At 39.4% G+C, this 15,356-nt stretch overlaps 1 protein-coding gene across 7 annotated transcripts in view; it reads right to left on the bottom strand.

Annotated features, from left to right (window-relative positions):
• Positions 1–3,445: 3,445 nt before the first annotated feature.
• The window catches only part of NLN (neurolysin), a 99,980-nt gene continuing 88,069 nt past the window's right edge, over positions 3,446–15,356 (bottom strand). For 6 of the 7 annotated variants that reach the window (XM_019929955.3, XM_019929959.3, XM_073802161.1 and 3 more), the window contains one exon: positions 3,446–5,398. In XM_019929955.3, the coding sequence (XP_019785514.1) occupies positions 5,264–5,398 (135 nt within the window). In that variant the 3' untranslated portion in view covers positions 3,446–5,263. Of the gene's footprint in view, positions 5,418–15,356 lie in introns of all 7 variants that reach the window. The other variant, XM_033852909.2, reaches the window with a different exon arrangement.

The raw sequence follows: 15,356 nt of genomic DNA, 5'->3' as shown, positions 1-15,356 counted from the left end.
CCCATTCTCAGTTACCAGATTACCCACCAGAAAACTGATAATAATGTCTGGATAAACACTGGCTGATCATGAATGAGGAATAAGGCAATGCTTAAACTACATCCCTATAGTATAAAGGAGCTGCAATCATCTAAATGCCATTTCTAAGGTCCAGCATTGTAAACATTTCTTTCACCTGAGTGATGTTTTTCTGATGATTATTTGTTGCATCTTAAACTTTGGAGGAGACCTCAAAGCTGATCTGGTACGAACATCTACTCAAAGGAGGAATTCCCTCTTTAACACTCCTGGCGGCCACAGGCTTTGTTTGAACACTCATTAATAGCAGCGGAATGTATTTGTAATCAACAATAATTATTAGAAACTGCTTCCTCATACTGAGCTAAAGTCTCCTTATATTTTCCAACCATTTCTCTAAAGCTTTGGCGCTTGAAACAGTGAAGAATAACTCTATTCTCTCTTCCATATTCTTCAAGTATTTGAAAACAGTTATCATTTGTATGTCTGAATTCATCTCCAGATTGAATTTCCCTAATTCTTTCATGTATTGCTCTTGAGAAGTGTTTTCTAATCACCCTCCTTTTCCTACTCTTCCAAACATGGTAATACTTGGCCAAAGTCTGATTAAAATGCAACACCTCAATTAGAACACGATATTCTAGCCGTGATTGATCTTAACACATCGGAGTCCAGTGGGACTTTTCTTTTGATCTGGACACATTCTTCCATCAACCCACTTTTACAAGGCTTTAGTTCTCGCCTCCTGTCCCCTCCCAAGGTGTGCAGTACTGTGAGCTTATACTAGAACTTAGTCAAATAAAAATTTCGGTTTTTTTTTTTCTTGAGTATACCACTATTAAGTCAGGTTTCCCCTCCTATCACCTTGGCAATGTAATGGGTCCAATTTCATCTTAAATTTGTCTCAGCACTGAAATAGTTTCAAATGTCATCATATGTAATCATTCCAGCTCTGTTATCTGTAAATTTGGTAATACCTTCTATAGGATGCTTTATGTCTTCATACAAAGGAGTGGAAATTTCCCTTAGTGCAATGTGAATCATTATTCAGCTCGTTCAGGTTGTTTCAATAGCTGGAAATCCAGCTGGCTAAAGATTATCCTGTCATATCCTTCATCTTAGCCTTAAAGACATCCATCTAGATGTCAAGTGTCTTGTTGGATTCAGTGAACACCATACCTTTAAACCATTCTAAGCCATACAGTGTCTCTGACAACAAATGCTAGTGACATTTTATCATGGCAGTAAAATTTCAGGTGAGCCCCCAAGCTCTATGCAATAAGCAGCTAGAATGGGTTTCAGCTCATATGGGCAGAAACAAGAGAGCCTGGGTCATATTTACCTCTCCCCTTGTACATACATAGTGGACCAGATGCACTGGGCCTATATTTTATCAGGAAAGGGAACTACAAGGTAAATGCAGTGAAATGAAAACTCAAGAATCATTCACTGGAGAGGGGTGTTTGAAGGGTTGCTGTGTTCATTACCCCAATTTTTCAAAAAAAATTTTAACAAGTATCCATTTATATAGCATTATTGTGGGTATGTTGGAAAAGGCTATCTTAACCTAGTACTTAGATTTTATAACCTTTACCCTTTGCCTTGATACAGTTGGTACTAGATAATCATTTAGGTGGATTTGTTCCTAGTGGAAATTTCTCCATTAAAAATAAACTGAAAAAGTAAACTTCGGACATTGACTGCTTTTCAAAGAAAATGAAAGCATGTGTCTTTTTTGCTTTTATTCTCATCAAGTGTTCATAAGAGAAGGCATATTCAATTTTGAAGGGCTATCCAGTTTCAGATGAGAGACATAACTGTAATAATGTTGTGTTGAGGGAAGAAAGAAACCTTGGTCATTGCATCCAGTCAGATGGGACAGGGTTTCTCTTTTAACACTCTTTGGGGATCAGCTAACTATGCCGAAACCCAATTTGGGGGATTAGTATTTTAATTAAATTTTCTCCAAGCATGAAAAATTCTTCTTTTAAATGACAGAAAAGGAAAAAATTAAAAATGGTCATAAACAAACCAGCAGATTCACTGGGGAGGCAGGATCACTATACACCTTAATTCCTACACAAAGGCTAAAGGCAAAATGGTAAAGTAGAAAGTTAAGTCATTCCCTACTAATTAAGGTAAATTCCCTACAAATAAAAAATCATGGTATCAAAAACTTTTAAGAGCTGTTTTCTGCTATTTTTTTTGATTTTGGTCTCTTACACAATGCTGTTTGTCAGGTGTAAAGAGCTACCCTTCATCATAGTAGTTTAGAAAGGCAAGATTTTGGTGTAGATACTCTTCAAGAGAATTTTTAGTTCTTTATCTAGGTAACATGCAACATCTGTACTAGAGGAAAAAAATCTATATTAGGTGGCATTACATTAGGACTTTTCTTTCTCTTCTCTGTAGCATCTTAAAATTAAACCTTTAGGAACCAAGCCTACCACACGTAAGATGTTTAAGAACTTGCCCTCAGTGAAATGACAACTGTCCTAAAACCTGAAACAGGCCCAAATCTTCTGGATCATTAAACAAGAAGACTTTATTATGTGTCAGTCCATAAATCTAAAGTGTAGGTTGGTGAATTACAATTTTTATAGTTTTCCACCATTCAGAATACTCACCGACACTCTATGTTCTGATCTAGGAAAAAAAGAAGCAGATGGATGGCCACATTCAAAAAGGCTTTAAAAAATATGTCCTTAGTTTTGAACTATGTTAGAGAATATTTCTTGATGAATATTTGATTTTATTGCTGTTCTTTGGTAGATTTTATTTTTAAAGTTTTTTTACTTTTTTATTGAAGTATAGTTGATTTACAATGTTGTGTTAATTTCTGCTGTATAGCAAAATGATTCCGTTATATATATATATATATTCTTTTTTTAATATTCTTTTCCATTATGGTTTATCATAGGATATTGAATATAGTTCTCTATGCTATACAGTAGGACTTTGTTGTTTATCCATTCTATATATAAAAGCTTACATCTGCTAACCCCAACTTCTCACTCTACCCCTCCCCCAATCCCCTCCCCCTTGGCAACCACCAGTCTGTTCTCTATGTCCGTGATTCTGTTTCTGTTTCATAGGTTCATTTATGTCATATTTTAGACTCCACCTATAAGTCATATTATGTGGTATTTGTCTTTGTCTTTCTGACTTACTTCACTTACTATGATAATCTCTAGTTGCATCCATGTTGCTGCAAATGGCATTATTTCGTTCTTTTTTATGGCTGAGTAGTATTCCATTGTATATATGTACCACATCTTCTTTATCCATTCATCTGTTGATGGACATTATGTTCTTCGGTAGATTCTAAATACTGGATGTGAACCCTAAATAAAAAGAACACCACAGCACTTTTGTTTTCTTATGCATTTCAGTTTTAACATTAAAGTATGAAAGAAATGTGAGTTCATTCTCATGGATAATAATGTAATTTTATTGTGTGCAGCCTTTTTCACACCAAGTATTAGTTTTTCCATATGAAATAAGTTAAGATTTAAAATGATAAAGTTATTGTTAAGGAGATGCATTGGGCGATAGAAAAAGCTGAAGAGAGTTTTTGCCTGAAACTGGAAGACAGAACAGTCCGGAAAAAAACAAATGTGAGAAAAGTATCATACATTGCTCAGACCAACCCGCCCCCCCCACCAAAAAAAAAACCCAGCTTCACGGACCTGAGGTGGTGATGCTGAACAAATGTCGGGGAGAGAGGGCCAGGCAATTGTCTCAGAAGGGAGGGTGGGATTTCCTTGATGTTAAGGGTATTTGCTTGACAATAATAATCTGAATTTTCTTCTGTGTCTCTATAGCTCTTGATTTTTCCTGCTGTCTACAGTTTGACTATGCAGCATAATATTTTTTTTTTTATTTAGCACAAAGTCCATTTGGACTAGAGAATGGAAAGGTTCTAATTTTGTTCCTGGCCAGCAAAGTCATACCTCAGGTACACACTGTACAACAATTAGAAGTCCTGTGAAGAATGCATACATTCAAAATTAGTTTTTTTTAATTAAAAAAAAATTATCCTGTTTTGGTTTCTTCATTGAGTAGACTCCTAGAGGAAAAATAAGTACGTAAGTTTCCTGGTCTGATGAAGAAATGGAATTTAGGCCCACAGTAAAGAGAATTAAAGTGATCCAAAGGTTCACTTACAATCACCAGACAAAATAAGCCATGGAAGAGCCTCCTTGCCATGGCTGAGCTGAAGCACACATAACACTTGGGGCAGCCGTCCTCAAACACTTCTGTGCAGAACCCACTCCTCTCCTGGAGTTTCTGGACCCTTTATGCTCCATATCAGCTTCAGCTTTCTTCCTGTGGCACTCGGGATAGACCTTGTGACATGTCTACCTGCCACTTCGGGTGAGGGGTAGAGTAAAGGAGGCAAAGTCCCTACCACTTATTAGAAACATGAGAAGAGAAAAATGTCCTTGGACTTGCTTTAGTGTTCTAATTGGCAAATATGCAGAAAGGCTGACACTCTTGTATGCTGAAGTGGAAATGAACCTCTAATCCAAGATCCAAAATTCTCTAATACAAGATATTAAAACCTGCAATATGCATTAAGTAATTTCAGCTAAAACTCATAATTTTCTGGTGTTCTCTGACTGGACGTTAGACAGAAAAGACTAAACCAATTGGAGTAACATTATTCAAGAGTGGCAGAAAGTTAGAAATCATGAGGCCTGAAATACAGATAAATGCATTACTGAGGCATATTCCCCTGGCCCTGAGATACGCAGGCAAAGAGGTGAGTCACACTTTACTGGGAGACAGAGTCAAAGTGGATGCAAAGCTCTGAGGCGATATTTAACAGAGGAACGTGGTGATTCATTTATCAGTTCAGAAATCCCAAGTACAAAACTTCAAGATATAAGAAGGATCAAAGTATATAATGTCTATGATTCAATTTAAAAATTCTTAATTATAATAGTAATCTAGATTACAACAGTAAAAAAATCAAATTACATTCATATGAAACTTTTATAAAACGAAACCAAATCCATTTTTATGAAATTTTATAGTACAATTATTTTCTAATGGGTCTTTTCTTAGGTCACCGTATTTATAATTCCATTTACATCTGTATAATTTTTCAAATCAAAAAACAAAAGGAAGTCAATAGAAATCTACATTTTCATTTGCAAAACTCCCTTCAGTTTCCAGGCCAGTAATACAAGATGATGTCAGCTTGTCCTCCAGACATGGACTGCTCCCAAAGATCCCCAGTTTACGGAGCATGCAGGCCTCTACTCATTAGGAACGCTTTTTGGTTTGGCTCACGTTTCAAGAAATTCTGGAGCATGTCCATGCCGTCCATAGATCCCCCAGGTTTCAGGATTAGGTTTCTGTATTTCATTCCAACCTGATAAAATAAAACACGCCTAATAATTCATGGTTATAGCAATTTCCCAAATCTCTCGATACGAAAGAGAAGAGAAAAAGGGACTTCAGCTTTGTCTGGATGTTCTCCCTCATAGACTGCAGCTCTGCATTATTTATTTACTTCGGTAGCTAAGAGATCTGGAGCTTAGACCTCGGTCTTCCGCACTCCCCTTTATTGCTGTCTTGTCTCCTTAGACTCTCAGCAGCATGTTGACTATGTGAGCAAACAAACGAAAAATAGCCAAATGGAAGACAGAACAGGCTCCTATTTGCCATCCCATCCCAAATGCGATTTCAAAAGGGTTAGTAAAGCAAGTGTTCAATTAGGCTACAAATAGGGGTTCAGTATACTTGGAAACAGTAGCCCAGCTACTGTCAAAATGGCTTCTGCTATATTTTTATGAGGGGCTCATTAAAAAAACCCTTTTTACTTATGGGGTAAGGCAACAGCACATGTCCCGTGGTATAGGGTAGGACATTTCTGTGGGCCCAGCATGGGGAAGGAGGACCTTTGCAAAGTTTTCTTTGGGGACAAGGTCTGGAATTTTAAAACACATCATAGTTCCTCTGCCTTTATTTACACACATACATGAGCAGATAAAGCAAACAACTGTAATTCAGTAGCAGCATTATTCAATATTTTCACTTCCTTTTCACCGTCCTTTTAGGAAAGAAAGGCAAGACAATTCAGTGAAGCCTAATTCTAAATCTACGCATAAAATAGTTCACAGAGTAACACTCAAATTTATATCCATTATATCATTTGAACAGTCATTAATAGTCTCTCCAAGTACATAAATAGCTTGAGAATTTCTGGAGACAAAAGTAATCTCATTTTTGACTTATGACAATGATTCTGCTTGGTACAACCATCAGAGATAAGTCTAGTCAAACTGTTAAAGAAAATAAAATGTTGATGAATGAAATCCACCAAGTTAGATACAAAACTACTTAATGTTTTACAAGGGTCATGAAATCAAAACTTTCCGGGTTATCTTTCAGTTATAAACAGAAATAATCTTCAACTTATTAATGATCTACAGGCGAAGAGCTAACTTCACCGATGGGCCTTCATCAGGAGTAAACAATTAGTCAAAGTTACTTCCTATAAACTCTAGAGAGCACTGTCCAGTACAAATATAATGTGGTCCATATATATCTTTAAATGTTCTAGTAATTGCATTAAAAAAGGGAGGAAAATAGGTAAAATTAATTTTAATAAAATATTTTATTTAAACCAGTATATCTATAATGTTATCATTTCAACATGTATCAATATAGGCTGCTATTGAGATTTATTTTTTATGTCTTCAAAACCTAGTGTGTTTTTTACATTTACAGCACATCTCAATTCAATTCTTCAGTAGCACTGGCCACATTTCAATGGCTCAGTAGCTACATGTGGCTATTATACAGGTCTGGGGCCTAGCGAGTAGCAATCTTGTTGCCTTATTTACAAGCTTTGAGTAAATTTTCTTAAAAAGTGCGGGCCTGTAATCACTGATATTGGACTTCCTGAAAACCCTGGTAATGACAGTTTAGAGCTAGATCTAATTTTGTTTAGGAAGAAAAAAAAAGATGTGTCATTTCTTGCTTGGTCTGCATCAATTAATTACTGTTAGAGTAGCGATCTAGAACCTAAAATGTGAGTGATGGCTATTCTCATCATGGACTTTATTATTCTAAGAAGTAGCAGATCAGAGCTCTTGAGCCGAACACAGCTTACCCCACTTCCCTTTCTTTCAATCCCCAATGTGTCTAAATTTGACCAGTGTTAGATTAGTGGGTGGGGCAAGGAAGGGCAGTTATCTCTGGACAAAGCAGTATAGGAAGAACTTAGAAAATGTGAATTAAATTGATCTGAATGATAAAAATATTTTAAACCACTTATTACGGAAAAATTTTGAATATATACTAATAGTAGAGAGAACAGTATACTGAACCCTCTTGTACCTATCATGTAACCTCAATTATTAATATTTACCTGCAGAAATTCTTAATGCTCAAGATCTGAGAGTCTTTTATTTAGTAAAAAGACATATTTCATTGCACAAATATTATAGGAACAGTAATGAAAATTTAAATAAAGTAAAAAAAATTATCACCAAAATGTGGACATCTGCCAGAATATTCTCATTTTGTACAGAGAACTGTAAATGTTGGTAGTAAAGAAAAGCAAGCGTTAGAGGAGCTGCACGTTGCTGTGAAGAGCCAGCTCATGCCTCCTCTGCCGTACAGTCACTGTGGAGCAGGGCACTGTTTGGTCTCACAATATGTGGCTCAGGGCAGTGCAAGTCCTCCCCTGTTTATAGCTCCAAACAAGTTAATTCAATTTCCTGAATTACAGAGCAATTATCTTTTAATAGTTTCATTTCCTTTGCAATGAAGTTTGGAGAAGAGTTTAAGAGTCATTTTGGTAATCGGATCTTGCTTTTCTTTAAAAAAAAAAAAAGTTAAGCAAATTTGTGTGTTACGAAGGTACCGGCTTCTCTGGGCGAGAGAACACTGCTTGGGAGACATATGCCACAGGTGGAAGGAGTCTTTGCTGTGAATTGTTCTACTCTGTTTATATAATTAAGGAACTGTAACTGTGAGCAAAGCAGGAAGAGATGCTCTAAGGCAACCACTACAAGTTTTCATGCTAAAAAAATTGTTCAGGGGGATCTGCATAGCGTAGGAGCTCCTATTAGTTCAGGGAAGGAAAATCAGCATCAGTCACTTCTGTGGTTTTTACTCCTGGAAGGTTAACATGTGTCTTTTGGCAACTGTGCAAGTCCTCTCTAACACTGATGTCTTCTTTCCTTCTTTTCTTTTTCTTTATCTATTTATTTATTTTTAAAACTTTATTTATTTTTGGCTGCGTTGGGTCTTTGTTGCTGCACGCCGGATTTCTCTAGTTGCGGCGAGTGGAGGCTACTCTTCGTTGCGGTGTGCGGGCTTCTCCTTGCGGTGGCTTCTCTTGTTTCGGAGCATGGGCTCAAGGTGTGCAGGCTTCAGTAGTTGTGGCATGTGGGCTCAGTAGCTGTGGCTCACGGGCTCTAGAGCGCAGGCTCAGTAGTTGTGGCGCATGGGCTTAGCTGCTCCGCGGCATGTGGGATCTTCCCAGACCAGGGCTCAAACCTGTGGCTCTTGCATTGGCAGGAGGATTCTTAACCACTGCGCCACCACGGAAGTACCTCTTTTTCTTTTTTTAAAAATGTTCAGATGATTGATTGATTGATTGCCATGCCATGCAGCAATGTGGGGTCTTACTTCCCTGACCAGGGATCGAACCTGTGCCCCCTGCAGTGGAAGCATGGAGTCCTAACCACTGGACTGCCAGGGAATTCCCCAACACTGATTTTTCTAAAGCAGGATCAGGAGTTTTGGAGTCAGGCCCAGGTTTGAATCTCGGCTTCATTCTCAGCTATGTGGCCTTGGGCCTTGGTTTCCTTACCTGTAAAGTGGGAATATGCCTACCTCCCTCAGTGTATGAGGAATTAGAGGAGATGATTTTAGTACCTTGCCTGCTGCCTAGAATCATTCCTGCCATATGCTGGTATTCAATAAACCTGAGTAGTCATCCATCCCTCCTTTCATTTCCCTTCTCCTCACACCGCCCCTAAGTTCAGTCACTTATACACAGTCAGGGAAACAAATGCATTCCTGTTTTCAGCATTTCCTTAAAATTAGTTTTGTCTCCTAATAAAGCTAGAAAAAAGCACAAGAGATTTCATCTCCACTATTAGTATAAAATAGAATATATAGTTTAGTAGGAATACTAAGAAGAGACAAGGCACTCATTTTATGCAAGAATCTATGCCCTTTATTTGAGGTAATATTTTAAGAGCAATCATAATTATCCGAATGAAGGACACCCATCATCTACCAACAATGAGAACACATAAATTGGGAAACAGATTGGGTCTCCTGCCATCTCTGGCTTCTCTGAAGGAGCACATGCAAGCTCCCACAGCCTTCCAACCCTCCCTTCTTTCTCCTTCCTCTTGTGACAGACTATAGGGAGTGGAGCCAGGTATCTCCTTCGGACGCTGAGTAACAGGCAACAGGGCAGAAAGCATCCGCCCAAGGACAGGTGATGACGATCAGGTATCTCCCAGCCTCACCAGCCCGCTTTTAAAGTGGACTTTGAAACCTTTCCTTCCGCAACTCATCTGTAAACTTTCCAACAGCACATACTTTGTTTTTTTATGAGTGACGGTGGGGAGGTTGAGGGCAGAAAAAGAATACCTTTGACAACAAACAGGAAGGAGGGAGAGAGTGAAAGATTGGTGGTGACGGAAACAAAGAATGGTGGTAGGAATCTTCCCTTGTGTGAAAGAGGTCTTCTGGAAACCTTAAGCGAAGTTTCAATTTGTGAGGATGGAAGAATAAATAACTATGGGGAGGGAGGAGATCCGGACAAAAAAGGAAGGGAAGTCGTGTGTAGTAGGGGGACAGAAGAGTGGAAGCAGTTGGAGCAACTACCAGTTGGGCCCAATAGTAGTTAAATGTTCTGAAGCAGAGGACGAACACCAAGATGAACAAAACAGTTCTTATTACAAGAGCCTTATGATCTAGGAGGTGAGATAAAGAAATAGACAATTAACAAAGCAGATTATTAGAGCTCTAAGAGAAACACAAAGAAGGGCTGTAGGAACACAAAAAGGAAGAAAAACTGCTTCCAGCTGGTTGGGATTCAAGGCTTAGAAGGTCTGGCATTGTAAATATTCAAGAAGTAGGTTGGAAATCAATCCCATTTCCTTCCTTTGTCCCTTAAATCAGGCAAAATTTAATGCTGTTAGAAAAGGTTGAAGTGTAAGAAAAATCAGCTTTGGGGTGGTAGATCGGGGAAGCTGAAGCAGAATTTAATCCATTTGTAAGGACTGTCAGGAGAGGAATTTCATATTCTCTCTTAGCAACATATTATAGCAGGAACTGGTCCTAGGATTCTGTTTGAAGGGTCCTGGAATACTTAGCTTTATAAAACACTTTCTGTCAGGTAATTCTTTTTCTTGTTTAACCAAGATTCTTCCTATGTTTCTGTGTCTGTTATTGCATGTAAGATCTAGCTCCTTCCATATGGCATTGTGGATAGTTACACTTAACTGTCTTGACTTTCTCAGTATTCCTTTCTGCATGTGATACTTGTTTGTATTTCTTCTTCACTGATGGAAAAAAACGAAGCATAGCAATTACTCTAAATGCAGAAGAGGAGGAACATCATTCTAGCGCAACAATATAATTGCCTTTGAATCCACAATGTCTATTAACTTTTAGGAAATTTTCCCACAATGAAGTTGCCTCATAAAAAGAAATGGCCCAGGCTTCCCTAGTGGTGCAGTGGTTAAGAATCCGCCTACCAGTGCAGGGGACACGGGTTCGAGCCCTGGTCCGGGAAGATCCCACATGTCACCGAGCAACTAAGCCCGTGCGCCACAACTACTGAACCTGCGCTCTAGAGCCCACAAGCCACAACTACGGAAGCCCGTGTGCCACAACTCCTGAAGCCTGCGCTCCTAGAGCCCGTGCTCCACAAGAGAAGCCACCACAGTGAGAAGCCTGCACACCGCAATGAAGAGTAGCCCCCACTTGCTGCAACTAGAGAAAGCCCGCCCGCAGAAACGAAGACCCAATGCAGCCAAAAACAATTAATTAATTAATTAATTTTAAAAAAAGAGAAAAAGGGCTTCCCTGGTGGTGCAGCGGTTGAGAGTCCGTCTGCCGGTGCGGGGGACGCGGGTTTGTGTCCCGGTCTGGGAGGATCCCGCGTGCCGCGGAGCGGCTAGGCCCGTGAGCCATGGCCTCTGAGCCTGCGCGTCGGGAGCCTGTGCTGCACAACGGGAGAGGCCACAGCGGTGAGAGGCCCGCGTACCACAAAAATAAATAAATAAATAAATAAATAAATAAAGAGAAAAAAAGAAATGGCCCTAGTTAAAATGCCCTTATTCTTGCAACACTATGATTAGCTGCTAGATTTTGAAACTACATTTGGCAACCTTAAAGGGCTCCTGAAAGAGCTAGAGTTTGCTGGAAAAGTGTTACTCCCAAGCAGCTCCCTTCCATAGTTATTTAAGAGATGAGTTGGAAAAGTAAAAGGTATGTCTGTTGAGACAACTTCTCCATGTTTACTAGAAATGAAGGCTTTAGGTAATATTTAACAAACTGATTAAACAGTCAAGATGTTACACCTATTTACTATGAAGAACATAGAAAATTACAGATAAAACCAGAGGTAGCAAACTTTTAGGCTATTACAGGTAAGTGGCCAGTTCTAACACTTTGATAGAGGCCATCGAAACAATAAAAACGATTGTACTGTAAAATATTCTATTGCTAACATTTGATATTCAGAAGCCTGCAGGTTTGTATTTGACCCTTCCCATTACTGTTTTCCCAGTGAGTAGCACACTTTCTATAGTTCTGCTTGTTAAGATCTGAAATGGTTCTCAACCAGACCCTGGGCTTTGCAGGATGGTAAGAGGTTACAGAGGGAGGGCCTGGAGGTGTTCTTTTGTCGATACTAATGACCATGAACAATAAGGTCAACAATACATCATCTTTCAGCCCTGAGCCTCTCTAGAGCTGGGGACTAAGAATAGCAGGCACTGACTCCTTGAAGGGGCATCCTGCTATCTTCTCAAAATGCTCCAAATATACACTAGGGAGTGTGAGGGACCTTGAGACAACAAAGTCTGCATGATATATTGTGACTGATCTGATTCCCATGACTTCAGATCAAATTCAGTATTTCTTTATACCACAAAAATTCTTTCCCTTCATCACATATACATAGTTGTAATAATGACTGAAGTTTTTTGTAGAACAGGATTGTTATTCCAAAGTGTTAATTTTAAATAAATGGATATTTAAATTGTGTATATTGGGTGTTATTTTAGAGCAAACATTTGTAAAAATAAAAAAAAAAATTAAAACAAAACCAAACAAGCAGTACACTGTAGGAGGGTACAGAATGGCTATTTAAAAAGCTGTTCCTGGGCTTCCCTGGTGGTGCAGTGGTTAAGAATCCACCTGCCATGCAGGAGACACGGGTTCGAGCCCTGGTCCGGGAAGATCCTACATGCCGCAGAGCAACTAAACCTGTGCGCCACAACTACTGAAGCCCGTGTGCCTAGAGCCCGTGCTCTGCAACAAGAGAAGCCACTGCAGTGAGAAGCCTGCACACCACAACGAAGAGTAGCCCCCGCTCGCCACAACTAGAGAAAGCCCGCGTGCAGCAATGAAGACTCAATGCAGCCAAAAATAAATAAATAAATAATTAATTTAAAAAATAAAAAAATAAAAAGCTATTCCCATAACTGCCACTGCAGTGAAGAGCGTGAGGATGGGTGCAATGGGATTCTCCTTGGCCACTGGAGCCAGACTCACTATTGCTGTGACAGCAGGGGAACAAGAAATGACGATATTCCAGAGTACTTAATAGGAAGGAAAAAAGAAGGGATTAAAGCCAGCTTCCTGGCATAAGATGAGTAATAATACATAGTACAGCTGAATTCAGAATTTTAGTAAAACTGAAAACTGTTTTTAACCTCACAAGGCAACAACTCCAAGTTGTAGGGAATCTTGCTTTCTCCACATTCAACCCAGCCCTTTTGTCTGAATTAAGAGTAGCCTGGCTGCCTGCCAAGCTGTGAAGCCTGAGATAAAAGGAGGTACATAGAAGCATAATGGCAGGGATGGCTCCTGCTGGACCTGCAAGTTCCTTGGGATCCACTGGGATCAGTACTTTGGCTGTTACCTTGACAGCGGGAAGAAGAAAGGAGACAGTGGAGGCTCCTGGGGATGTGGTCATGTGAGCGGACCAGGGGCGGTGAAAGAGGTGCTGTAGCAATTACGCCAGGAAGCCTCGCCAACTACTAAGAGTGAGTGGAGGTCATAATTGTACCTCTGCATCTCTGGACCTTGTGTCTCTCTAAACATTGTTTTCTGATTTCTACAATAATTCATGCTCTATGTAAAAATATGAAAAAGCTCCATAAAAAGTACAGAAAAATATTTAATACTCAGAAACTTACCACTCAGAGATAACAATTGACAACATTTTGATGTACTTTTTTTTCCTGAATGTATATTTTAAAATCAAAATTCGCATTCTATGGTGTAAAATATTTTATAACCTGATTTTTTTCATTTTGTATAATAGTTATATTAAACATTCCAGACACAAGAAAAAGCTTATTGAAACCCTTATCCCATGCCCAAGTTCACTCTTCTGTTCAGAGAATGGAAATATCACTTCTGGTTTCGATGATCTGGAAGATTTCATTTGAATAGGGCCTTTATGAATGGTACGATTTTGGAGAGGCACAGACAAGGAAGGCATACGTTTTAGGTGGAAGAAGTACAATGAATAAATTTGTGAAGGAGGAAAGACACAAGGGAACATACAAATTTGGCTGACACACTGCGAGTTCTGGGAAGTGCAGAGGGATTTGTTTGCTAAGCTAAGGGCTGTGACAAAGAGAGGAATACCAAGAAGCATAAAGTAAAACAAAAGGTAGATGAGGGCCTTTGGGAGTTGGCGATTGGATCATCAGTAGTAGGTAACTCTGGAGGGAGGGTAACTTTCCAGTTCAGTTGGTGGAGGCAAAAGCCGGGAAACAGAGGTTTGCAGAAACTGTTTCTTACACCAAGAGAGTAGGCTGTGAAAGGAAGAACAACTGAGTAGTAGCACTGAAATTATCAGAGTCAGTGGTAAGTTTTTTTCCTGAGATGGCAAAGCAGTAAGTCTTAGTATTATAGACATGTCTCCTGAGACAGGAGGAGAGAAGATAAATATTGAAGTACAGAAAGAGAAAGAAAGATGAAGGTACTCACTGTCAATAATCTTAATGTTCTTAGTAGAGAGGAGAGAGCATCTGCTGAGAGAGAGAGAGAGGGTGGGGACCCCAATAAGGTAAGTAGAGCAGGACTGTGGAGTCACACTGGGGGTCCAGTGCAGGTTCGACAGCATGACTGCAGTGGGGCATTAAGTGGAGCCGCAAGATCTTCCCCAGAAGACTGAATTCCAAGGTCACCATCTCTAAATGAGATGGTAGAGGAATCCAGGGCTGGGCACTGGCTGAAGGTCATGCAGGAGTCAGGGTATTTATGAGAACAAGTTAGTGGTTGATCGTTTTAAATGGGGTGGCCAGGGAATAGAAAGAGACTTACAGGGACCTAACAGCCTGAGTAGGGTGGGACTGAAGATGCAGGGATTGGAAAGGTTAGTCTATAGAATGTAAGTGTCCTGGAGGTGGTGTTTTGGGGGCGAAGTGTTGGGGGAAGGGACGGTGGCCCAAATTACATCAATGTCTTTCAGTGCATATGTGTAAGGTAGTATGCAATAAAGTCTGGAGAACAGATCAGTTGGTTGAAATAAGCACAGAGAACCTGATTTTGATAATTTGTTCTTCTAATTTCTAAATCAAACAGAATGAAAAACACACTGGAAAATCCATCAGCCCTAGAAATAATCTGACAGCTGAGTCTTCAGCAAGAGTGGAGACTGTGAGGGACTGTAACTCAGGAAGGTTTGGCTGGCAGCCACCTGGCAGTCAATTCACTGTACTCAGAAAGGAATGGCTCAGGTTAATGAAGCAGCTTAAATTACTTAAAGGCATTTAGGTTACAAACCATGTAGTAGGCGGCGCATGCCAGTCACAGAAAGAAGGGTGCCTTCCACAGCAAATATATAATGAAAGTGTGTAGAGTATATCAAAACATGGGCAGACCATTTATATCAGGAAGGAGTTTACCTTTCTTTCCCAACCTCCTATAAAACTAAAACACTGTATGGCACATGTCAAAACTGGCAGCTATAAATGCTCAAATGCATGAACAAAGCTTTGAATTTTAATTATGCAATATATTGGAATGTTAATAAGCAAGAAAATGCAGTAGGGTTTTTCTTTAACTTATAGGATTAATCACTTACACAAAGCAACTTAATGATGTAT

Source organism: Tursiops truncatus, chromosome 3, assembly GCF_011762595.2.
Source record: "Tursiops truncatus isolate mTurTru1 chromosome 3, mTurTru1.mat.Y, whole genome shotgun sequence".
Classification (NCBI taxonomy): Eukaryota; Metazoa; Chordata; class Mammalia; order Artiodactyla; family Delphinidae; genus Tursiops; species Tursiops truncatus.
Note: the sequence above shows the minus strand (reverse complement) of the source record. Positions and strands in the feature narration are given on the sequence as shown.